This window comes from Panthera pardus, unplaced genomic scaffold, assembly GCF_024362965.1.
Source record: "Panthera pardus isolate Hobbes unplaced genomic scaffold, ASM2436296v1 HiC_scaffold_16, whole genome shotgun sequence".
In the NCBI taxonomy this organism is placed as follows: domain Eukaryota; kingdom Metazoa; phylum Chordata; class Mammalia; order Carnivora; family Felidae; genus Panthera; species Panthera pardus.
In genome coordinates this window covers 97,491,526-97,517,750 of record NW_026526721.1, presented here as the reverse complement: position 1 = coordinate 97,517,750, position 26,225 = coordinate 97,491,526, and the positions used below count along the sequence as shown (strand labels likewise).

Genomic DNA, 26,225 nt, shown 5'->3' with positions numbered 1-26,225 from the left:
GTGGAAGTTGGATACCTTTTAACCATTAAATTATTTCAGAAAGACAAAATTATGCACTAAAGGAATTTAAAAATTGTATATGCTATATATCATATTACATATATAGCTTTTTCTTTGACCTGGCTTTTGAGAAAACAATTTCCTCCCAAATCAGCAATATTTTCCCAAGTACAACTTGTTCTGGTTTCTTTGATGTGAATTACCTCATACTCAAATGGTAAATAGGGGAATGATGTCAGTATAACTATGGAGTTTTATTGATTCTTAAGTTTTTTTTTTCCAGCACATTACTGTTTTGAGACAATCATGGTCAAGCGGTCTCACAATTAAAGCCAAAACCTAAGCAGTATAGGAAGACCTTAAGAAAAAAGCTGAAAATCTATATAGAGCCTCCCCTGTGTGAAGAATTATTTTAATGGCTTTAACAACCATGCATCCACTAAGTAAAGCTATCTGAAAAAAAGAAAAACATGAGTGCAGATAAAGAAGCTATAAAGATACTCCCACTGATTTAAAACAATGGATTATTAAGGAGGCAACAATTTGAGTCAGATTTGTCCATTTTGATGAAAATGATCTCTGTTAGAAGTGGATTGCTACTAGGATCTTCATCACAGAGAAGGAAGCACAAGTCCACAACATATATGTGTCAGTGGTATCGTTAACTGTTTTTGCTAGGGCTCTGGTTACAAAATCTCATAGGATTTGAGTGGCCTTCCCCTAACCCTAATTTTTCCTGAAGTTAAGTGGGCAATTTTCCATAATGGAAAGTTTTTCAGAAATCATATATTATGGCAGAAGTGCATGTACACTGAATATAATTTGTAGTAAAATAAACTTTTTCATTAAAAATCATAAAAATGTTTGCCTAAGATTTATTTATCCAAAGAAACTTCTACAGGTTATTTTGCCATCATATTTCTCTTCGAACACATTCGTGATGACAGTATAAGGATCTCCTAAAGTCAACAATAACAAATCAGATTACATCATTTTGAGTTGGGAGCTACATAGAAAGGAGGGACTAGTAACTACAACAAGAGATAAATTCCTCAGAAAATCATGGATCTATGAAAATATGTAGTAAATCCATTAAATTTAGTAAAAATAGTAAAAATACTTTTGCAAAGTAAAAATTTACTTATGAAAATTACACTAAGCGTGGATGTCCTAATCCATTAAACAAAAATGAAAAAGATGAGCTTTTTTCTCTCAATTCTTCCACCTCACTAAAATATATCTTCTATTCTTACAAAAAAAGTGTTATTTTGCTTCTCTGGTGAATCCGTCTTTACAGATTGTCTTAGTTCAAGTTTGTTCCCTAAAAATATAGGCTTTACCATAGAGCCAACTATGAATTCTCTATGAAAGTCAAAGAAGAAAACATCCACAAATGATTTCATCAAAGGTTTCATCTAGTGTTAGGATCAAAAGAAAGTTAACTTTAGGGCAACTAGAAAGACAGAGAAGCAAGTGATAGGAATTTCCATATAGTAGAAACCGGAAAAGAAGAACAATTTGAGTAGAAGTTCCCATATAAATACATGAAGATACAGGAGAAAACTAAATATTTACAGGGTGAAAGAATGTTGCAAGGGGGAAACTCACAACAGAATCATGTTTTAAATACAGTTCTGCTCATCACATTTCTAAAAACAGATATGGTATTTGCATGAGTGGGACAAAAATATCAATGGTATAAAAAATCTGCGTATTGCAAGCGAGATAAAAATCAAATTCTGGAAGTGTGAAATTCATGTGGCTGAAATGTATTGCTTATTCCAGCATCATTTAAGTGGAACTTCTTGCTTATTCTACTTTAAGTAGAACTTAAAGGACCCCTAGATTTACTTTTCCTCTAAAAGTTTAATGAAAACCACAAATTTTGCTAATCAAAGATTCATGTATTATCATTCCTCCCTGACTCATAAAGAGAGAACAAAGAGAAATGAGGACCGGGACACATGCTCCTAATTATAAATGCAGTTTACTGAGACAGCAGTTCAAGATGGCTGTCTAGGAAGATCCTGAACTCACCCCTCCTCCCATGGACACACCAAATCTAGAGCTACGTATAGATCAATTCCCACCAAAAAGACCTGAAAACTAGCTAAACAGAGGATAAAAGGGCCACAATGACACAAGTAGTCGGAACAGAGATGCAGTGTTGCCAACATCCTCATCCTTGGCATGCAGACCCACAATCGGGAGACATCTCCCAACTATGGAGTTTTTCCCTGAGGAGTAACAGGGTTCATATCCCACATCAGGCATCTCAAACCCTGGGTCTTCTGGATGTAAGCCCCATTGTTTTTCAGAGCCAGAGAGATGGGCCCCTAAAATGTCTGGCTCTGAAAATCAATGGGGCTTACATCCAGGAGACCCAAAAGGTTATGGGAACAGAAAGTCCACTCTTAAAGGGCTTGCATGCAGACTCACCCTAAGACCCAATGCAAAAGTAGCAGTTCAAAAAGCAGAAAGCAAAAATCTATAGTAGATATAAAACAGATAATGAACAAGGAAGCTAAACATAACACTAAAGAAAGTCATCAAAACACAAGAGAAGAAAGCAATAGAAGAAAGGAACAGAGAGAAACTAGAAAAACAGCCAAAGAACAACAAAATATCAATAAGCACATACTTATCAATAATCATTCTAATGTAAATGGACCAAATTCTCCAACCAAAAAACATAGAATGATTGAATGGATTAAAAAAAAAAGACCCATCTATATGTGTCTATAAGACGCTTACCTCAGAACTAACAACATATACAAACTGAAAGTGAAGGGATAGAAAAAGACATTCCATGAAAATGGAAATGAAAAATAAAAGCTGGTGTAGCTATAGTTATATCAGACAAAACAGACTTTAAAAAGTCTAATAATAGATAAAGGCATTACATAAAAATAAAGGGGACAATCCAACAAGAGAATATTTGTAAGTATTTATATACCCAACATAGAAGTACCTAAATATATAAAGCAGGTATTAATAACCTAAAGGAAGAAATGGACAGTGATGAAATATACCCCACTTACACCAGTGGATAGGTCATCCAGATAGAAAATCAATAAGGAAACCTTAGCCTTAAATGAAACGTTAGACAAGATAGACAACAGATATACACAGAACATTCTATCCAACAGCAGCAGAATAAACATTCTTCTCAAGTGCACATGGAACATTCTCCAGGATAGATCACATGTTAGGCCACAAAACCAGTCTCACAAATTCAAGAAGACTGAAATCATACCAAGCATTTTTCCACCCAAATGGTATAAAACTCGAAATCAATTACAAGAAAAAACTGGAGAAGTCACAAATATACAGAGATTTAAAAACATGTTACTGAACTGATGGGACAATGATAAAAATCAAAGAGAAACTCAGAAATACCTTGAGAAAACTGAAAACTGAAATGATATTCCAAGATCTATGATACATAAAAAGTGTTCCAAGACAAAAGTTCATAGTGATGCAGGCATGCCTCGAGAAAAAAGAAAAATATAAAATAAACAATCTAACTTTATGCCCAAAAGAATCAGAAAAAGAACAAAAGCAGCCCAAAGTTGGTAGAATGGAGAAAATAACAAAGATCAGAACAGAAACAAATGGATAGGGAGAAGAAAAACTATTGAAAAGATCAACGAAACTAAAAGCTGGTTTGTTGGAAACATAAAAAATTGGCAGACCTCTAGCTAAAAATCACCAACGAAAAAAAAGGACTCAAATAAATAAGAAATGAAAGAGAAGATACAACTGATATCACAGAAATACAAAGGATCATAAGAGAACACGATGAACAATTTACACTAATAAATTGGACAACATAGAGGAAATGGATAAATTCCTAGAAACATATAATCTTCCAAGATTAATCATGAAGAGGGGCTCCTGAGTAGCTCAGTCAGTTGAGTGTCGGATTTTAGCTCGGGTGATGATCTCGCAGTTCATGAGTTAGAGCCCCACATCAGGCTGGCTGCTGTCAGTGTGGAGCCCACTTTGCATCCTCTGTCCCCCTCTCTCTCTGTCCCTCCCCCACTTGCTCTCTCTCTCTCTCTCTCTCTCAAAACTAATAAACATTTTATTTAAAAAAAGATTAATCATGAAGACATAGAAAATCGTAACAGATTACCAGAATAAAGAGATTGAATCAGTAATTTAAAACACTCCCAACAAACAAAAGTCTATGACCAGATGGTTTCAATGGTAAGCTCTACCAAACATTCAAAAAAAGATTTAATAGCTATCCTTCTCAATCTCTTCCAAATTATTGAAGAGGAAGGAGTACTTCCAAATTCATTTCATAAGGCAAGCATTATCCTGATATCAAAACCAAACAGGGACACCACAAAAAAAGAAAATTACAGTCCAATATCCCTGATGAACATAGATGCAAAATTTCTCAACAAAGTATTATCAAACCAAATCCAACAACACATTAAAAGGATCATATAACATGATCAAGTGGGAATTATTCCAGGGATGCAAGAATGGTTCAATATCTGCAAATCAGTTACCATGACTCACTGCATTAACAAAATGAAGGATAAAAATTATAATCTTCTCAATAGATGCAAAAAAAGTACTTTACAAAATTCAACATCCATTTATAATAAAAACTATCAACAAGGTGGATGTAGAAAGAAAGTATGTCAACAAAATTAAGATCATACATGACAAACCCACAACTGACATCATACTCAATGGTGAATGAAAATTGAAATAAGATTATCTTTCCAGTCTTAGAAGAAAAGCTTTCAGCTTTTCTTGGAAAACAAGATTGGAAACAAGACAAACATGCTCATTCTCACCACGTATATTCAGCATATCACTGGAAATCCTAGTCACAGCATTAGGCAAGAAAAAGAAATAAAAGGCTACCAAATTGGAAAGGAAGAAGTAAAATGATCACCATCTACAGATGACACCGTACTATATATAGAAAACCCTAAAGACTCCACCAAAAAACTGTTAGAGCTAATAAATGAATTTAGGAAAGGAGTAAGATACAAAATCAATATACAGAAATCTGTTGTGGTTCTACACTAATAATAAACTCTCATAAAGAGAAATTAAGAAATCAATCCCTTTTACACCAAAATGAATTGCGCCAAAATGAAAAAAATACTTAGAAATAAATTTATACTAAGGAAGTGAAAGAACTGTACACTGAGAACTGTAAACACTGATGAAAGAAACTGAGAAGACACAAATAAATGAAAAGATATTCTGTGCTTGGATTGAAAGAATTAACATTGTCAAAATGTCCACACTACCCAAAGTAATCTACAGACTCAATGCAATCCCCATCAAAATACCAAAGATATTTTTCCCAGAATTAGAATAAATAATTCTAGAATTCACATGGAACAACAAAAGACCCTGAACATCAAAGATTCGTGATTTACCAAAGCATTCTTAAAAAAAAGAACAAAGTTGGAGACATAATGCTCTCTGACTTCAAACAAACTACAAAGCCACACTAATCAGAACAGTATGGTATTGGCATAAAACAGACTTGTAGGGGCGCCTGGGTGGCTCAGTCAGTTAAGTGACTGACTTCAGTTCAGGTCATGATCTCACAGTTTGTGGTTTGAGCTCCACTTCAGGCTCTGTGCCAACAGCTCAGAGCCTGGAGCCTGCTTCTGAATTCTGTGTCTCCCTCTCTCTCTCTGCCCCTCATCCACTTGCAGTCTGCCTCTCTCTCTCTCTCTCTCTCTCTCTCTCTCTCTCTCAAAAATAAATATTTAAAAATTAAAACAAACAAACTGACTTGTAGATCAAATAAAAAGGAGAGAGCCCAGAAATAAAGTCACACATATATGGTCAATAATTTATAAAACGAAGTCAAGAATATACAATGGGGAAAGGACAGTCTTTTTAATAAATGATGTTGGGAAAACTGTACAGCCGTATGCAAAAGAATGAAACTACACCATTACCTTACCATATACACAAAAAGTAACACAAAGTAGATTAAAAATAAGACCCAAAGCCACAAAACTCCTAGAAGTCCTAAGAGAAAACACAAGCAGTAAACTCTTTGACACCTGTCTTGGTTTTGAATTTTTGGATATGACTCCAAAAGCAAAAGCAACAAAAACAAAAGTAAAGGGGCACCTGGGAGGCTCAGTTGGTTAAGCATCTGACTATGGCTCAGGTCATGATCTCATGGCTCATGAGTTTGAGCCCAGCATCAGGCTCCATGATGACAGCTTAGAGCATGGAGCCTGTTTCGGGTTCTGTGTCTCCATCTCTCTTTGCCCTCTCCTCTCCATTCTCTCTCTCTCTCTCTCTCAAAAATAAATATTAAAAAAAAATTTTTAAAAGCAAAAGTATATAAGTGGAACTAAACCAAACTAAAAACTTTTGCACAGCAAAGGGCACTATCAGCAAAATGAAAAGGCAACCTTCTGAATGGGAGGAAATATTTGTAAAGCACATATACAGTAAGAGATTAATATCTAAAATATATGAAAAACTCAGTAGCAAAAAAAAAAAAGAATCAGGTAAAAAGTAGGCGGAAGATCTAAATAGATACTTTTTAAAAAACATATAGATGGCTAACAGGCACATGAAAAGATATTCAACATCACTCATCATCAGGGAAATGCAAATCAAAACCACAATGAGATACCACCTCATATCTGTTATAATGGCTCTTCTCAAAAAGACAAGAAATAAGTGTTGGTGAGGGTATAGAAGAAAGGGAATCCTCATACATTGTTTTATGGAGGTTCTTTAAAAATTACAAAGAGAGAGTGTTCTTTAAAAATTATAAAATTACATTGCCGACCAGCATGGCTCAGTCGGTTAAGTGTCCAACTCTTGATTTCTGCTCACGTCATGATCTCGCAGTTTGTGAGATCAAGTCCTGCATCAGGCTCCATGCTGCCAGCTCAGTCTGCTTGGGATTCTTCCTCGCTCTCTCTCAAAATAAATGAATAACAATTTTTTTTAAAAAATTACAAAGATAACTATCATAGGATCCAGCTATTTATTCCACTTCTTGGTATTCATCCAAAGAAAATGAAAACACTAATTTCTAAAGCTATATCCACCCTCACATTCATTGCAGCTTTACATATAATAGCCAAGAGATGGGAACCTAAGTGTTTATTGATCGATTAATGGATAAAGAAGATGTGGTATATACACACACATATATGTACATAAATGTATATGTATATATGTATGTATATACATATATGTAATATTATACACACACACAGTGGAACACTACTCAGCCATAAAGAAGGAAATCTTGCTACTTGTGACAATATGGATGGACTTTGAGGGTTTGATGCTAAGTGAATAAGTCAGGCAGACAAACACTGTATGATTTTACTTACATGTAGAATCTAAAAAAAAAAAACAACAATCAAATGAACAAACAAAATAAAACAAAGCTCATAAATACAGAGAACAGATTGGTGGTTATCAGGAGGAAGAAGGTTGGGTAAAATGGATGAAGCTGGTTAATTTCATGGTGAAAATGAGAAGTTATTGTGGTGATCACTTGTAGCGTGTACAAAAATGGAATTATTTTCTACACCTGAAATGAATATGATGTCACATGCCAATTTTATCTCAATTAAAAAAAATAAAAATAAATGTGGTTTACTATTTGATAGTAAATGTCAAATAAAACTAATCTGGACTTGATAAATATGAAATAATGAAATAAAACACACTTAACACAGGAAAAATATTTCAAAATAAGACAATAAAGCATATATATATATATATATATATATATATATATATATATACACACACACACAAGAAAGCAATGTGTGTAGGGGCGCCTGTCAAATATATATATATATATATATATATATATATATATATATATAATGACAATAAAGCATATATATATATATATAATAAGACAATAAAGCATATATATATATATATATATATATATACACACACACACACAAGAAAGCATGTGTGTAGGGGCGCTGTCAAATATATATATATATATATATATTTGACATATTGTCAAAAATTTTTAAATCACTTAGTATCCAGAAAAATAATAAAATGGGATGATCTTCGTCTAAATAGCTGTGCCTTTCAAATTTTATTACAACAGTAAAAAATTCTATTTAGAGAGCAATCTTAAAAGTGGGTCAGATTAGGAACAAAAAAATAACATAGGAAATACACACCTGCAATCTTTCCATTTGCAGTTTTGATGCCATATAATTATGCACTATATTAATTATCTTGGCAAGTACTTACTATTGTTTTCAACTAATGTTACATGTATACATCCAGATGAGTTAGCTGCTTTCAGTAATTACTCACATTTGAGCTACATGAGAAAGAAATGATTTTCTATGCAGTGCTCTGAATAACAGATTTTGAAACATAGCAGAATAAACTCCCTAACAAATAACAATCAATACTTTGTCATATTTGGTTTTTATATACAGTAATGCTGTTACATCACAATTGAACATTTTTATTTTATAAAGACCAGTGAACATAAATTGCTGTAAACCTTGTCAGATTCCATGAAAAAACTTTAAGATAGTATTACTAGCACCTGCAAATATCCAACAACAATGTGATTGATTAAAGTTTTGGACATGTAGTTAGACTAATAATCTTTATGGTCCCCTCCAAAATTGAGATTCTATTATTCTCTATTTGGATAATGAGGAGGTCTGTATTTTTCTAAAACTTTAGTTCACTGTTTTTTTTTTTTTCACATAAGCTTTCCAAAATATATATTACTGCAATAATTTCGAAGACAGCCCTAAAACCAAAAGTAACAATTTCATTAATTCTTTAGATGCATGATCATTAATATACTTTGTTTTCTAGGTTCTAAATTTAGATTGGTGTTGAATTTTTTCAAATACGATAGCCTGACTAATAAAACCTAATGTCTGGAGCACCTGCTATAAGCTGAATATTTTTATATCTGTTGTCACTTAATCGGATCCTCACAACCACCCTGCAAGTTTCTGAGCTTGCATATATGAGTTTTATCTTACAGATCCCCTTTGCATAAATATTACAGAAACGCCCTTATTTCCCGTTGGGATTGACTTGAACCATATCTGCATTACACCCTCACACTGTATTTACCTTCTGCACTATATCTGCTGCTCCATCCGTCACTTGCTTTTGTAATACACTCCCTAAACCATTTATGTTCTTCTAACTCCTCACTGATGATAAGAGAAGCCCTACTCTCCCTTTCCATACGTCTTTCAAATGTCATCTTTTCCTTTTCTCTAGCTTCTCTTAGTACTAGCATTGAAAAAGTCATCACAGATGTGGTGTCACTGAAGTGTTGGCTATTAACTGTCCCATATCTAGGGCTTCTCAAAACTTCTTGTCAATATTCCTCCGAAGAAGATACACAAATGTCCAATAAGCACATAAAAAGATGTTCAATATGCATAGTAATCAGGGAAATGTAAATCAAAACCACAATGAGATATGACTTCATGCCCAGTAAGATGCTAGAATCAACTGTGTCTCCCTCTCTCTCTGTCCCTCCGCTGGTCACACTCTGTCTCTCTGTGTCTCTCTCAAAAATAAACAAACATTGAAAAATAAATTAATTAAAAATAAATCTTAAAAATGATGCTAGAATCAAAAAAGTGAGACAATGGAAGTTCCTCAAAAAGTTAAAAACACAAATACCTTATGATCCAGCAATCACATTACTGGGTATTTACCCAAAGAATACAAGAATAACAATTAAAAGGGATAGCTGCACCCCTATGTTTACTGTAGCATGATTTACAATAGCCAAGATATGGATGCAGTCCAAGTGTCCAACAACTGATGAATGGATAAAGAAGATGCGAATGTTAGCCATAAAAAAGAAGGAAATCTTGCAGAGAGTATTATGCTAATTGAAATAAGTCAGTCAGAGAAAGACAAATACCATATGATTTTATTCATACATGGCATTTAAGAAACAAAACAAACAAACATAAGGGGGGGGGGAAGGAGGAAAATCAAGAAACAGGCTTTTAACTATAGAGAACAAACTGATGGTTACCAGAGGGGAGAGGAATGAGGAAAAGGGTAAACTAGGTGATGGGGGTTAAGGAGTGCACTTGTCTTGATGAGCATAGGGTGATGTATGGGAGTGTTGAATTACTAGATTATACACCTGAAAGTAATATAACACTGCATGCTTTTTTTTTTTAAAGTGAGACAAAAAAAGTGTTGGCTAGGACACACAGAAATCAGAACTTTCAAATTCTGTTGACTGGAGTCTCAAATGGAGCAGCCACTTTCAAAAATACTCCAGCAGCTCCTCAAACAATAAAAGACCGAGTTATCATATGAACCAGGAATTCCACTATTAGAGACAGAGCTAAGAGAAATAAAAACATACGTCCATGTAAAAGCCTGTACATATGTGTTCACAGCAGTACTGTTCATAATAGCCAAAAGGGGTAAACAACCAAATGTCCATCCGACAACGGATAAACAAAATGTGGCGTATCAATATATACAATGAAATGTTATTTAGCCATAAACATAAAAGTACAAGGATGAACCTTGGAAACCTTTTACTTTTACTGAGTAAAAGAAGCCAGTCATAAAAGACCACATATTTATACATTTCAATTTATATTAAATACAGGCTAATCTACAAAGACAGAAAATGGATTCGTGGTTGCCAGAGGATCGGGGAAAGAAGGGTATCAGGACATGTGGTAGTAGCAAAAGGGTATGGGGTGTCTTTTTAAAGTGATGAAAATGTTCTACAATCAATTGTGTTGATACTTACACACTATCTGTGAATATACTAAAATCCACTCAACTGAATTGATAAATGGATAGTACGTGAGCTGTTTTAAAAATATTCTTGCCAATGGTGCCTATACAAGTGTCTTCATTTATCTTTCAGGTATCCCACCATTTTGTGTTTTGAAACTGCCTGGTAGGCAGTGCCTACCAAGAAGTCTGCCCGGGTTAACTGAATTTGCAGTCTCACAAGGCTATCATCGGAGCAGTCCTGGCATCGGTCTACTGAGAAGGATAAGAACAGGGACAACAGTTTGCTGACAGGACAGCATCAGTTGTTCTTCTTGAGTGGCAGTCTTGCCACAGTTCATGCACAAGTACAGCTCGGATACATGAGGATGACGTCGTCTTAGAAGCCTTATCTTCCACCAGGTCAGTCCTCATCTGTGCGGCATCCAGAGTCCCACAGCAGAAGCCACGGTACAAAGCTCACCACACTCAGAGACCTATGGCTTACTCCAAGTATTTACGTTCTCACATTTGAATGCAAGTTGGCAATCAGGACTCGTGTTTACCGTTAGTATGTTGTCTAGGGACATACTTGACATTACTACCTTCATCTTTTTCCCAGGAAAAGAGCTAAAAAAATGAACTCAAGTTCAAATTCTCAGACTTAAGAGGAAAGGCTTTTGCTGGTCCTTCAACAGAACACAAAACATACCATAAACTCCTTTAATTACCCAGTCTTTTGTTTTCAAAATTCAGAGAAAAATATACTTTGCTAGTGAAAATATCGTTTTAAATTATGTCAGGAGCTTGATCAGATCATTAGGGATTCATTCACGTTTCAAAAATTTGATATATGTGTGTCAGGTACAATGTTAAGCACTGAGAATACAGTGATGAACAAAACAGAAATAGTCCCTTTCCTCACAGGATTTGAAACTTATCAGAAGATATAAAAGAATGAATAGTCAATAACAACACAGTTAAAAAAAACCCTTTGATAGAGGACGTATGAAGTGACAATCATACCAAAAAACAATAAACACAGACTGTTGGCACAAGAGGTATTTGTTAATAATATGATTCATATTTAAGAAACAGGAAAAAAAAAAAAGAAACAGGAGAAAAACATGCCATGAATCAGTTGTTTATACATGTTTAAGTATTTTGTTTTTTCTTAGTGTAATATTAACTAATATTTATAAGTAGCAAGTTTATACAAAATATTTGTATTACCTGGACTCTAAAATCATGAGAACTTATGATAATTCTTTGTGAAGGGAACATTTACTCCCCGTCCTTACACATCTCTCCTATTGCTGAGACTCTGGAGAAGGAGGTGAACATGCTCACCTCGGCCCCTCCTTCATTCTCCCTCTGAGCACAGCCTGTCCAGAGAAGGATACATTCCAATCTAGATATCCATTAAGAGGTTTAGTGGGTTGGCTCTGCCACGCCAAAGGGAAATGTCTGGAGTTTAGGGGTGGGGGTGAAAAAATGTTCAATTCCAGGAAGAATCAGGAAGCTGAATTTGTCTGGACATTCACACCACAACCACTGGTTCTGACTGCAGCAATAATAAAATTGATATTTTGATTTCTACGTTTTCACTCTAATATCTATTTCTTCCTTGGTTCAGAATCTGAAAAATGAAGGAAGAGATATTATACACTGACCTTCCAAAATTGCAGCACACTCTGAAATCAGGCCAAAAATTATCTATAACCCCACTCTGAATGACATTATTGATGGGTCAGTTTCCCCAGGAAACAAATTCTGAGGTTTGCCTGCCTGCCTTTCAGTGGGAAGTGCTCTGAGGAGAACAAGTGTGATGTAAAACAGAGGCAGATGTGGGCAAAAGGGAAAGCTGGGTTTGATGTAGTTGCCAGCTCCACGGGAGGAGCTGTGATCGCTGTCAGAGCTGCTCTCAATCGAGGCAGGGGTCTGCTGAAGTTTATGCCCGCACGCAAACCAGATACGGGGCCACGGAATGGGCTGCCCCAGAATGGGAGTGTAAGCTTGGAGGAGGAGAGATCCAAATGCCATCTATCTGCAGGCAGCACTCCAGGCAGCTGGGAAAGTGAGTATCTCAGTTCTCAAGAGGAAGAAATCAGTGACACACCATTGCATCTATAATACGTGTACACACAGCATCTGTAACGGGTCCACTGAGATCATCCAAGTGGGTAACCATGATATTATCCAAGTGACGAGCTATGATCTAAAAATACTGTATTATTCTGAACATTAACAGAATAATGATAGTGTGAGCCTAAGAGCTGATATTAGTCATTGTCAACTAAAAGAAAAAGACTACTGTAAAGTCAGTAAGCATAAGTAGTAATCTGAAGATGTTCCCATAAGTATTTTCAAGCAAACATGTATCCCCATTTATATCTATATAGGCATATCTTTCTTTGGAGATTTGAAAAAAAGTAAAGAGGCTATGTATAAAGGCTTTATACCAGAAAACATGGAAAATTCTACCTCAGTTATCGCTTCTCTCTTAATGAGAACACCCCCTTTCCCAAGGTCTCTCCTTTATGGTTACGAAAAATCTCCATTTCAATTGAGAAAATATACATACCAGAATCTATTCATGATTTACCTAATCCAATCTCTCTTTGCGCATGTCATATTTCATAATGGAATATGTTTTGTTTGCCTTCTCCCCCATCTTCTATTATCTCTGATTAACCTTGTCTCTTCAGTTTGATTGTTGTTAAAAGGAAACAGAAATGCCTGATAGATTAAGACCTTATTTTTCATCAATGTGAGGCTTACTCACTGAAAAACACTATTGTTCCAACCCTTAAAGTGTTACAAATCATTCTAAATATAGAAATAGGAGATTCATCCTAGTAATTCCTCTCCTGCATTTACAGTTTATTTTGTAGATAATTAACTATGTAACAGAGATTGGAGAGGTAAAAAAAAAAAAAAGCAAAAACAAACAAAAAAACTTGTGTTGGAATCACTGCCAAGTATAAATCAATCATAAATCAAAAGATAAGCCCTTTGAAATTATGTCAGTCAACATGGAAATGGTAATAGTTTGCCTTTAATTTTTTTCAAGGATTTACCTCTTAAGTAAAAGAAGGCATGCAGTACAAAATGGTCTCTGTTGGGGCGCCTGGGTGGCTCGGTCGATTGGGCGTCCGACTTCGGCTCAGGTCATGATCTCACGGTCTGTGGGTTCGAGCCCCGCGTCAGGCTCTGTGCTGATCGCTCAGAGCCTGGAGCCTGTTTCAGATTCTGTGTCTCCCTCTCTCTCTGCCCCTCCCCTGTTCATGCTCTGTCTCTCTCTGTCTCAAAAATAAATAAGTGTTAAAAAAAAAAATTCAAAATGGTCTCTGTTGACCGTGAACTTTGTAAAGATTCACTGGGCTGTAGGATGGTGGCTGAAACAGTTCATAGCAATCAAATTTGGCTATGCTTTAAAATACCCAGAAATGTCAGCATAAAGAATATAAAGTAGAATGGCCATTAGCCAAGAATGCTTGCTTTTTTTTTTTAGTATTTATTTATTTTGAGAGAGAGAGAGAGAGAGAGAGAGAGAATAGGGCATGGGGAGAGACAGAGGGAGAGAGAAATCCCAAGCAAGCTCCACGATGTCAGAACAGAGCCTGGTTAAGGGCTCCAACTCACGAACCATGAGATCATGACCTGAGTTGAAATCAAGAGTCAGATACCAACCGACTGAGCCACCCAGGCGCCCCAGAATGCTTGCTTTTGATATAGCAATGCTTAATAGTCAGATATCAAACGCCTGCTCTAACTTCTCAAATTTGGTATGAATTCAGCAGTCAACAACAAAAAAACCTCATGCCTTTGACAGTTGCCAAAACAGTGGGAAGCTAAAAATACCATATGACTTATTATTGAGGGCTAAACAAGAGAGAGACACCATTCACTGCTGACCAGTGGTCATCAGGCCAGGGCAGAAAGCAGCATCAAGAATCTTAACTCCTAGGGAAAGACCAGAGAGAATGATAGAAACAAGGAGAAAAAGAAACAAGATGACTGCAAAAAATTAAAGGCCAAACAGAGAACGGAAATAAGAAGAAAATGGCAGACAGCTAATGGGACAGTTGGTTAAAGTCAAGGAGTGACGGCAGAGAATGGGTAAGACATGTTAAAGAAGAAAAGTGAAGTACTAACCAGAGGAGCAAATCTCTTAGAGGAAGGTGTAGCTACCCATACTACATCAGCTAGTCGAGGCCTCTTACTGTCATAACAGCTGGTGGTCAAAATAACCAGAAGGTGTCACCAAAATATAGTGAGGATGTGTTCACTGTACTCTTTACTAAGAAGGGAGGGATTATGTTTTACTTTTTGTTAAAGCTTCCTTTCAAAAAAAAAAAAAAACAAAAACATTTTTTAATTTAAGATCTTCTGAATGAATAAATGGTCAAATTTACATGATTACCTGGAGAAAATCTCCTGCAAAGTATTTCATTAATTAGCAATCTGGGTAACTGAAATCATGTTATATAAAAAGAGTAACAATATACGTTTAGCTCCCAACATGTGGAGTTTCTCTAGACTTTTTTTCTAAGTTTAGCCTCCTAATTTGATTTCCTCAGTAGGCAATGAACTTCCCAGGACTATCCTCGAAATAGCATCAAGTTGCAATTTTGGCCTTCACAGAATGGAGAGCAACACAGAGAAGTAATATGAATGTGGAAAATATTCTCTATCGGTGTTTAACTTTAAAACATATGCATAAAGGAACCCCTGTATTTGAAACCTCTCAAGAATTCACTGTCACCTGCTATGCTGTTTGATTCGTATACATATTATAAAATTCACTATGTTAACTTTCAGAGATGAACGTGTCTTCCACAACTTGAGATTCACTAGGAACTTAAATAACATTTTTACTATTTCTGACTTACCAATCTTTCCTCCCCTGCAATCGAAATTTGTAAATATGATGCTGGTAGTATACAACAGTATAGGATACAGAGTATTTAGTCAGTAAATATTAATTTTCTCTTCCTTATCCATTCTGTATTTAGAATTATATAAGAATCTCATCTACAAAGATGATGTTCTCCTTTTTAAGATATAGAAGACAGCCATTTTAATGACATTAATATGGAATAGAAAAATGCTAAATGTTTAGAAAACATACACTACTTTGTGTTAGTAAGCATGACTCGACACTTATCATCCCATTTGTCTCTGGATAACAATAAGGTATATCACAGCAAAGTTTGGCTGCCTTTTGAAATTTATTTTGAGTATGTGTGTGTCTGTGTGATGTACATGCGACAGAGAGAGAGGGAGAGGGAGGAAAAGAGAAGGGGAAGAGGGAGGGAGAGAGAGAAGAAAATCAGACATAGATAAATCTTGAAGGTCAAATACTGAAGTTGAGAGAAGGAGCCGGTTCTCTTTTTTGTTTTGTTTTGTTTCTTCCATACAAGCTGGCACGGTACCCAATTCACTGAGTGACAACTCAGAAAACACGCTGAAAAAAAATCACTGAATGGACAATTCCTAATATGAGCTCACAAGGGGTACATTCTTCACCTTTAAAGTGGCGTGCCTTTAAAATCTATATTATTTGTATGTTAATAATCACATTCACATTTATAGACATTAATTTTCATTTCTTTAACTGTCCAGTTGTACAAAACTTCCTGAAGCAGTAGGCGTTTTTTAGTTTTGTTTTCCTTCATCATTCTACCAGGAGGTTACCAATGAGTAGCCAGCCATTCAAAAGTAACTGAATTTGGTAAATACTGATATGAGTAAGGTCTATTTTATGTTTTGTGGCTATTATGACTTGGGTCATCAGTATCCTTGAGAGTTACCAATATAGTATTTATACTGAAGTCACATGTAAAAATTGAAATCTACCAGTGATCTTTCTAAATGCAGATCTGATCATCTCCTTCCTTTTGCCTACAAGATATTAAAATCTTTTAACCCATTACACTAGGTCCTCGTTTACCACTTTTATCCTCGGGTCCTTAAGAGTAGGATCCTAGCGTTATTCTTCTGTTTAAGGTACTGCCTAGCACATCCCCTGCTTTCGAAAAGGCATTCAATAAATATTTGTTGAGTAAATTACTGTGCAATGAATGAAATCTATGACATAACAGTCCATTGTTAAATGTAACTGGCATAATATGTCATATATATATTTAGCCATATTTATCACTTAAATCTTAGAATTTTTAAACCATCTGACAGAGTTTGAGTTTAAAAACAATGATTATACAAGGAAAAATAAAAGCTTCTACTATGTAGAAAGAAAAGTAGAAACCTAAGAGATAAGCTTATTTAAATGATAATGGATGAGGACAAATGAAAGACTAAATTAAAAAAAAACATGAAAAGAAAATATAGAGATTTCTTTTTATAAACTATATAGAAATAATACTGAAACCATATGTTCTTTTTAAACCACAATAGATACAAAATGCTGTCTAATTTTTAAATGTCAAGTTCATAGATAAAATGCATGATCTAAAAACTCTAATCAAGCTAATGTTTCAAGAACTATATTAAAACACAGTTTAAATAGCAAAATAGAACCCAGATTAGCATTCAGTAAAATAATTTTAAGATATATGTAAAGACTGTACATAATAGAATTTTAGAAATTAATATAAATCATCCTAAATTCTAGATAACTAAACATGTTTTAAATGTCTTCGTGCTGAAACATTTTATAAATACACTACAAGTAAAGCATTTTAAAAAGCGGTACCTGCAAAAGAGTTGTTCTATGGAGCTTCAGTGCCCCCTTCTGGTGAATTTTAGCAAAGCAACCTGAGCAATAATCTTCGCCACACTCAAGGCATACCTTAAAAGACAGTAAAACATCATGCAATATTATAAAAATGTGAGTTTGAGAAAACGTTTGCATAAAGAAGTCATCGTTCTCATATTTACTTCTCCAATGACATATCTAGATGTCATAAGAACTGAGAAGCTCATGGAAACTGGAACAACCACTTGACCCCATTAAGATGTAATTGAGGGGCACCTGGGTGGCTCAGTCGGTTAAACGTCCGACTTCACCTCAGGTCATGATCTCACAGTTCGTGAGTTTGAGCCCCGCGTCGGGCTCTGTGCTGACAGCTCGGAGCCTGGAGCCTGCTTTGGATTCTGTGTCTCCCTCTCTCTCTGCCCCTCCCCCACTCATGCTCTGTCTCTGTCTCAGAAATAAATAAACATTTAAAAAAAAATTTTTTTTAAAGGATGTAATTGAGAAAAACTAACTTGTAAACTCTACTCTCATATCAAAATAAATATAATAGCTGCAAGTAGGTTTTAGATATGTATTAGATGCATATATGTATCTACAATTTCTGGACAAATCATAAAAAACCAGCAACCTCAGGCCAAACTTCTTGACCTGGCAAAGGCTAAACAGCGTTATCTCTGAGTCAAAACTACTTCATTTTTATAAGTTTTTAATCTCACAATGCATATAGCATTTTTCCCCAAAAATCTCCACATATTTTTTGAATGGCATTACGTCACTGGTGATTCTCAAAATACGGTTTAAAAAATATTCTTAGGGGGCGCCTGGGTGGCTCAGTCAGTTAAGCGTCCGACTTCACCTCAGGTCATGATCTCACACTTCGTGGGTTCAAGCCCCGTGTCAGGCTCTGTGCTGACAGCTCGGAGCCTGGAGCCTGCCTCAGATTCTGTGTCTCCCTCTCTCCCTGCCCCTCCCCTGCTTGCACTTTGTCTCTCTCTCTCTCTCTCTCAAAAATAAATAAACATTTAAAAAAAATTTTAAATTATTCTTAGAAGATTCCTCAAAGGAAAGAAAGTATAAGAAAAAGACCTCGATGCAACTACATCAACACATCAGCAGTTTTTATGACTAGTGAAATGATTACGGACAAGTTTGTATTTATCTTTCAAAATCTGTACACTGTTAAACTGTATTTTTTTAAGTTTCTGGATAAATTGATGTGATGTCCCTATACCTACGAAGGCATCGAGTAAGACTTAAAGAGGAAAGAAAATGGAATTTTTGCTGCAAGTGCACTTACTGCTGTGCAGTTGTATGGCCACATCAACACCCTTTGTGAGCTGAGAAGAAGCAGTCCAAATGTCTAAGACCCCTCATTTTCTTGAGTTTCGCCTAGGTTAAGAATGCTAACAGCACAAATAAGGAAGTGTGAGGGTTTGGAGGGATGATGTCAGAAAGTCTATGTCACATGGCACAAAAACAGACACACAGACCAATGGAATAGAATAGAAACCCCAGAACTAGACCCACAAACGTATGGCCAACTAATCTTTGACAAAGCAGGAAAGAACATCCAATGGAAAAAAGACAGTCTCTTTAACAAATGGTGCTGGGAGAACTGGACAGCAACATGCAGAAGGTTGAAACTAGACCACTTTCTCACACCATTCACAAAAATAAACTCAAAATGGATAAAGGACCTGAATGTGAGACAGGAAACCATCAAAACCCTAGAGGAGAAAGCAGGAAAAGACCTCTCTGACCTCAGTTGTAGCAATCTCTTACTTGACACATCCCCAAAGGCAATTAAAAGCAAAAATGAATTACTGGGACCTTATGAAGATAAAAAGCTTCTGCACAGCAAAGGAAACAACCAACAAAACTAAAAGGCAACCAACGGAATGGGAAAAGATATTTGCAAATGACATATCGGACAAAGGGCTAGTATCCAAAATCTATAAAGAGCTCACCAAACTCCACACCCGAAAAACAAATAACCCAGTGAAGAAATGGGCAGAAAACATGAATAGACACTTCTCTAAAGAAGACATCCGGATGGCCAACAGGCACATGAAAAGATGCTCAACGTCGCTCCTCATCAGGGAAATACAAATCAAAACCACACTCAGATATCACCTCACGCCAGTCAGAGTGGCCAAAATGAACAAATCAGGAGACTACAGATGCTGGAGAGGATGTGGAGAAACAGCAACCCTCTTGCACTGTTGGTGGGAATGCAAATTGGTGCAGCCGCTCTGGAAAGCAGTGTGGAGGTTCCTCAGAAAATTAAAAATAGACCTACCCTATGACCCAGCAATAGCACTGCTAGGAATTTACCCAAGGGATACAGGAGTACTGATGCATAGGGGCACTTGTACCCCAATGTTTATAGCAGCACTCTCAACAATAGCCAAATTATGGAAAGAGCCTAAATGTCCATCAACTGATGAATGGATAAAGAAATTGTGGTTTATATACACAATGGAATACTACGTGGCAATGAGAAAGAATGAAATATGGCCTTTTGTAGCAACATGGATGGAACTGGAGAGTGTGATGCTAAGTGAAATAAGCCATACAGAGAAAGACAGATACCATATGGTTTCACTCTTATATGGATCCTGAGAAACTTAACAGAAACCCATGGGGGAGGGGAAGGAAAAAAAAAAAAAAAAAAAAGAGGTTAGAGTGGAAGAGAGCCAAAGCATAAGAGATTCTTAAAAATTGAGAACAAACTGAGGGTTGATGGGGAGTGGGAGGGAGGGGAGGGTGGGTGATGGATATTGAGGAGGGCACCTTTTGGGATGAGCACTGGGTGTTGTATGGAAACCAACTTGACAATAAATTTCATATATTGGAAAAAAAATTTTTAAAAAGTAAAAAAAAAAAAGAAAGTCTATGTCACAGAGCCCACATTCCCTTCGATCCTTTCTCATTTCCCCTCTCCCCCCTTAGCGTGCCCACTACCATTCTTCCCTTCCTTCCTCTCTCCACCTATCAAGGAATCCTAAGCAGAAAGCAGCTAGGGAAGAGTGGGGAGAGGTTGACCAAGCTCTTCTACCTTGCACTGGTGAGTGACTGACTGAAATGTGCAATACAGTGATGCCTCCCAAACTGTACTGTGCATATGAATCACCTGGGATTTTGTTACTGTGAAGACGGGTTCAGGAAGTCTAGAATGGGACCTGAGATCCTGCATTCTAACAAGCTCTCAGGTAACGTCCACGCAGCTGCTGGTGTGCAGACCACACGTCAAGTAACAGGCACTAGAATGTATAGGACGTGGAAAAGTAGACTAAACTCTTATTAAAAATCCAGCAGGAGGATGTCTAGATGGCTCAGTCAGTTGAGCATCTGACTCTTGATTTCAGCTCATGTCACGATCTCACGGTTCGTGGGTTCAAGCCCCACATCAGGCTCTGCGTTGACAGCACGGAGCCTGCTTTGGAATCTGTCTCCCTCTCTCTCTGCCCATCCCCCGCTCGCTCACACTCTCTCTCTCTGTCTCAAATATAAACATTAAAAAAAAAAAAACAGGAGCCCATTAATGTTTTAAAAGTGTATTACAAGTCACCATTTGATGACTCTGTTACCTACAATAACATGGCCAGATTTATTAAATATAAGATGATTAACACAACATTAACAATAACAACCAAAGGTTAAAAGAGCAAGAAATTATGTACAGGTAAACAAAACTAAAAAGGAAGGTTAGAACCACATAACAACATCCACACTGAGCATTTATGCACTGTTCTAAGGGCTTTGTATGTTTCATCTCATTGAATTCTCACAACAACCCTATAATAAGGTTAACGCGACCATTGTGTCTCCATTGTGAAGATGAAGTAACCAAGGAACATAATGATTGAGAATTTGCCCAGTCACACAGCTAATGAAGCCAGGATTTTAATCCCACAGTCTGGCTCAGAGCTCAAGCTCTCACCCATGAACCAAATTACTAAAAATCACATTTACCATTAACTGCAGCACTGATCATTTATTGAAAAACCTTGATAATATCTGCAATTAAATAAAATCCAGTATGTCAAATGATTATCAAAATCAAATGCATTTTTTTTCAAATATGATTAGCTATACAGAACTGGATTTTTCATTCAAGTGAAGAAAAAAAAAACACTATCCCTAATATCAGAATTAGTCCTACACTTTCAACTCACGTTTTAAGAACTAGTTTCTTACAGAAATGATGATTAAAACATTACCTAGATCCATAATATTTAAGTGTAAAATCAAATAAAAAGCTATAATTTCACATACATACATGGCATACTATCATATTAATGTAGATTTCAAAATGTATTCTGCATAATTTTCATTTATTTGCTAATATCTTAATAAATTTCTTAGACATACTTGGCACTGTTTTCACAAGGTAATATAGAAGACTGGAAATCAGCTTCAACATAGAATTCTAAGCCAAGTATTTGTTAACAACAGATTTTTAATGAAAGTAGCCAAACGGATGTTGTAGACTAGAAGATCAAAGCTGGAATTGCAGAGTAAGCTTATATATTTTGTTATACAAGCATATTTGGATTTAAATTGGGTTAAAATGACCGCCAACTGGAAAATCTTTTTAGGCAGTGTGTATAACTGGCAGAAATGTACTAAAAATGTAGATAAGGACTCCATTCCACCACAGATGCTTCTTCAATGATGGAATACCCAAGTGCAGTTTTAGCAAATATCTTTTTAATTTGATCAAGCCTAGATCAGTTGTGCTAAGCCTTCAGAATCCCTTTGAGTTTAATTAAATTATCTCCATTTGCCAAATTAATATGTAATTTTTAACTATCCATTTCGCTTTTACCATGTACAAGCAGCCTAAAGCTACTGGAATTTCTTTTAAAAATACAAAATTTGAAGGTTGGGGTTTTATTTTTACCATCAATGTATGTGAATGCGTTGTGAGATATGAAAATGTGCCAACAACGAAACACACAGAATTTCCTGTCTCTTCTCAATGTGCCAGGCACAACGCTAACTACTCTTGATACTTGCATGCATTCACCATTATCTTCAATAATTCCGAGGTATGGACTACTGTTATCTATATTGTCCCACTCTCACAAATGAGAAAACAAAAAACACAGTGGAATTAAGCCATTTCCAAAGGTCACATAGCTAATCACAGGTAAAGTTGAGATTCAAACCTCCAAAATGCCAGCTCTTAACCCTTACCTCCCATAAACAGTTTTCCCTGACGAAGACCCTATCGTCAGATACAAGAAGGTTTACTCCACACAACCAGCATTACCATCCAGAATGATGGAAGCTAAGAACACAAGGTAACTTCAGGGTTTACCACCACCATGTTTCACTTCACTAGATGTGTCTAACTTGAATTTTTAAATAATTTATTTCATTTATTGTTGTGGGACACCTTGGTGGCTCAGTCAGTTAAGCATCTGACTCTTGATTTGGGCTCAGGTCATGATCTCGTGATTTGTGAGATCGAGCCCCACTTTGGGCTCTGCACTGACAGCGTGGAGTCTCCTTGGGATTCTCGCTCTCCCCCTCTCTCTGCCCTTCCTCCTTCCTTAAAATCATAGCGAAATTCTTTAAGAATGTATAGGGTCTAAATCCTTGCTTCTATAACAGTTTTCAGGCAAATCGACCTTTTAATCACGACACACATTGTCACTCTCATCTGCTTTCCAGCCAAGGCATGTGCCATTTATCTTATCTGGAATGTCTTCTTCTTGATTTTCCTTCTCTTTGGAAAAACAGATCCTTTGTTTCCAGCTCAAGTTTGACCTATGGATGTCATATTGTTCAAATTCCAGAGCCTTTAAACAGTACTCAACATAGAACAGGATTCACAAGAAGTATTGATAGCTTCTACATAAATACTTTGTTCTCATCATGAACAGTGGACCCCAACAATTCAATTCAGCCAGTAAGTCCCTTTTAGCTTTCATATTTCCAACTTCAGGAATATTAACATTGTTTATATTTTTTAAACATTTATAAATAGGTATAATTTGTGAAGATTTCTTAAATTAGTGCCCATCATTAGAGATCAAATAAGATAAGAAAACAGCATGTTGTAATATAAGAGCCCTGTACCAAGAGACAGGGTTTTACATTTAATATTGCAATGAGCTCTTTATTAGACTTATGGTATTCTAACTCTCCCAGACCAGCTAAAACTGCCATGAAATAAGGATAGCAACATAGTCTCAAATCAGAAATGATCATGGCCAAATTCTCTGAAACTATAACAAATATCAGTTATAGTAATCTACAAATATTAGTTATAATCATTAAATTCTTTGGGGGGAAAACTGCTTCTTAAGTGTAATATTTTAAATTGCAAAAGATACTGGAGTACTTTAATACTAACTAAAAGGAAGATATATCTGAAGGTTTTATTACAGAAAAAAAATTTCTTCCTTTAACAAATATTTGTTGAGTGCCTACTAAATTGCAGGCATAATTCTAGGTGGTGGGCACACAGCATTGACTAAAAGTAAATCCTTACTCTCATGAACTTTACACAGGTGGGTGGAAAATAAAGATGTATATATATATATATATATATATATATATATATATATATACACACACATATATATATGTATATACATATATATATACACATATATATATATGTATATACATATATATATACACACACATATATATATATATAACGGAGTAATAAACATGTGGATGCATGGAGAAGCTCCAAAAAACTGGAGAGGCCAACTCAGCTGCTGGTCCTTTACAAAGGGCTGCCAGGGCAGGGGACATCTGAATCGACCCTCATTATGAGACTGTTGGGGGTGGGGAGGAGAGATATTAAAGGTGCAATTTTGAACATGGTAAGTTAGTGATTACTGTTAGACATCCAAGTAGAGGTGCTAAATAGGCAGTCTGAGTTGAAAGTTCAGGGGAGAGGGATGAGTTAGAGATGTAAATTTGGGAACCATCCATGTAGAGATGGTCTTTAAAGCCAAGAGAGTAGATGAAATTACCTATAAAGAGTTAGTAGATGGAGTAGGGAAGAAGGCTAAGGACTAAGCCCTGTGGCACTCAACATTCAGGGGTCAAGCACACGGAAAGCCAAAAAAGACTGAGAAAGGGCACCTAGCAAAGTAAAATGATACCAAGAGAGAATTGTGTCCTAGAGGAAGCTAAGTGAAAAGTCACAGAAGAGGAAGAGTGCATCGAATATTACTGATAGATTAATATAAGAACTGAGAACTGGTCACTGTATTTAAGAATATGGAAGTCACTAGTGACCTTGATAGGAGCACTTGCTGGCATAGTGGAGACCCAATCCCGAACGGAGAGGAATCAAGAGAGAATAAGAATTTGGCAATTCCACTTCTGGGCATATACTCAAAAGAACTGAAAGTAGAAACCAGGCAGATATTTAAACTCTTGTCCATTGCAGCATTATTCACAAAAACCAGAAGGTGGAAACAACCCAAGCGTCTAGCGATGGATGAACGGATAAACAAAACGTGCTATTTACATACAATGGAGTATTATTCGGCTTAAAAAAGGAAGGAAATTCTGACACACGCTACCATGTGGAGGAACCTGAAAACCTTAGAACGAGTGAAATAAGCCAGGTACAAAAGGACAAATACTGAATGATTCCACCTCCATGAGGCACCTAGAATAGTCAAATTCATAGAGACAGAAAGTAGAAGGTTGGTTGCCAGGGGCCGACGGGAGGGGCGAATGGGAGTCATGGTGCAAGCAGCCCAGTTTCAGTTCTGTGAGATGAAAAGAGTTTTGTGGATGGATGGTGCTGATGGCATCCCAACCATGTGAATGTGCTGAACGCCACTGAACTGTGCTCTTAAAATGGCTAAAATGGTAACTTTTAAATTATGGTGTATTTTACCATCTTTTTTTTTAATTTTTTTAACGTTTACTTATTTTTGAGACAAAGAGAGACAGAGCATGAACGGGGGAGGGTCAGAGAGAGAGGGAAACACAGAATCTGAAACAGGCTCCAGGCTCTGAGCGGTCAGCACAGAGCCCGACGCGGGGCTCGAACTCACGGACCGTGAGATCATGACCTGAGCCGAAGTCGGACGCTTAACTGACTGAGCCACCCAGGCGCCCCAACCATCACTTTTTTTTTTAAAGTTCACGAAATCAGCAATGAGAAGTTAGAGAACTGTCAGAACCCATCTTTTGGGGTCTTCAATTTCCCTTTACAACTTTTTTGCCTTAAAAACAACAAAAAAAAAAGACTTGCACACAAATGTCCCAGCAGCCTTAAATACAGTAGTAAAAAACTGGGAACAACCCAATGTCATTCAATATGTCAATAAATAAACAAATTTTGGTATACTAATACCATGGTGTACTACTCAGTAATTTGAATGAACAAACTACTAATAAATGTAATAGTATGGGTGAATCTCCATGTGGAGCAAAAGAAGCCTTAGGCAGAAAAATATATACCCTATTGTTCTATTTATATAAATATAACCCTAAGTGTATGGTGCTAAAAATCAGAATAGTAGTTGGCTTTGTAGTGGGAATTAATTGGAAAAGGCGCAAGGGAACTTTCTGGGGTATTCTATTATCTTGATGCGAGTGTATCCATTTGTCAAAAGGCATCTCACTATACATTTAAGATCTATTTCATAGAAAGTACATTATGCCTCAGCAAAAAAAAAAAAAAAAAAAAAGGTGAGAGAACATGGTGAGAGCAAGTGTAGACAACGCTTCAGAAGTTTTACTAATAAGGGTGCAGAGGGCGATGTGGGGG

The 26,225-nt window shown here is 36.2% G+C and overlaps 1 protein-coding gene across 6 annotated transcripts in view; it reads right to left on the bottom strand.

Moving 5' to 3' along the window:
• Positions 1-26,225, bottom strand: part of ZBBX (zinc finger B-box domain containing) — a 122,982-nt gene that overhangs the window by 73,747 nt on the left and 23,010 nt on the right. For all 6 annotated transcript variants that reach the window (XR_002077633.2, XR_002077635.2, XR_008422521.1 and 3 more), the window contains one exon: positions 17,462-17,557. Coding sequence is in view for 1 of the 6 variants with exons in the window: in XM_019440500.2 (XP_019296045.2) it covers positions 17,462-17,557 (96 nt within the window). In the remaining 5 variants the exon portion in view is untranslated. The remainder of the gene's footprint in view (positions 1-17,461; positions 17,558-26,225) is intronic.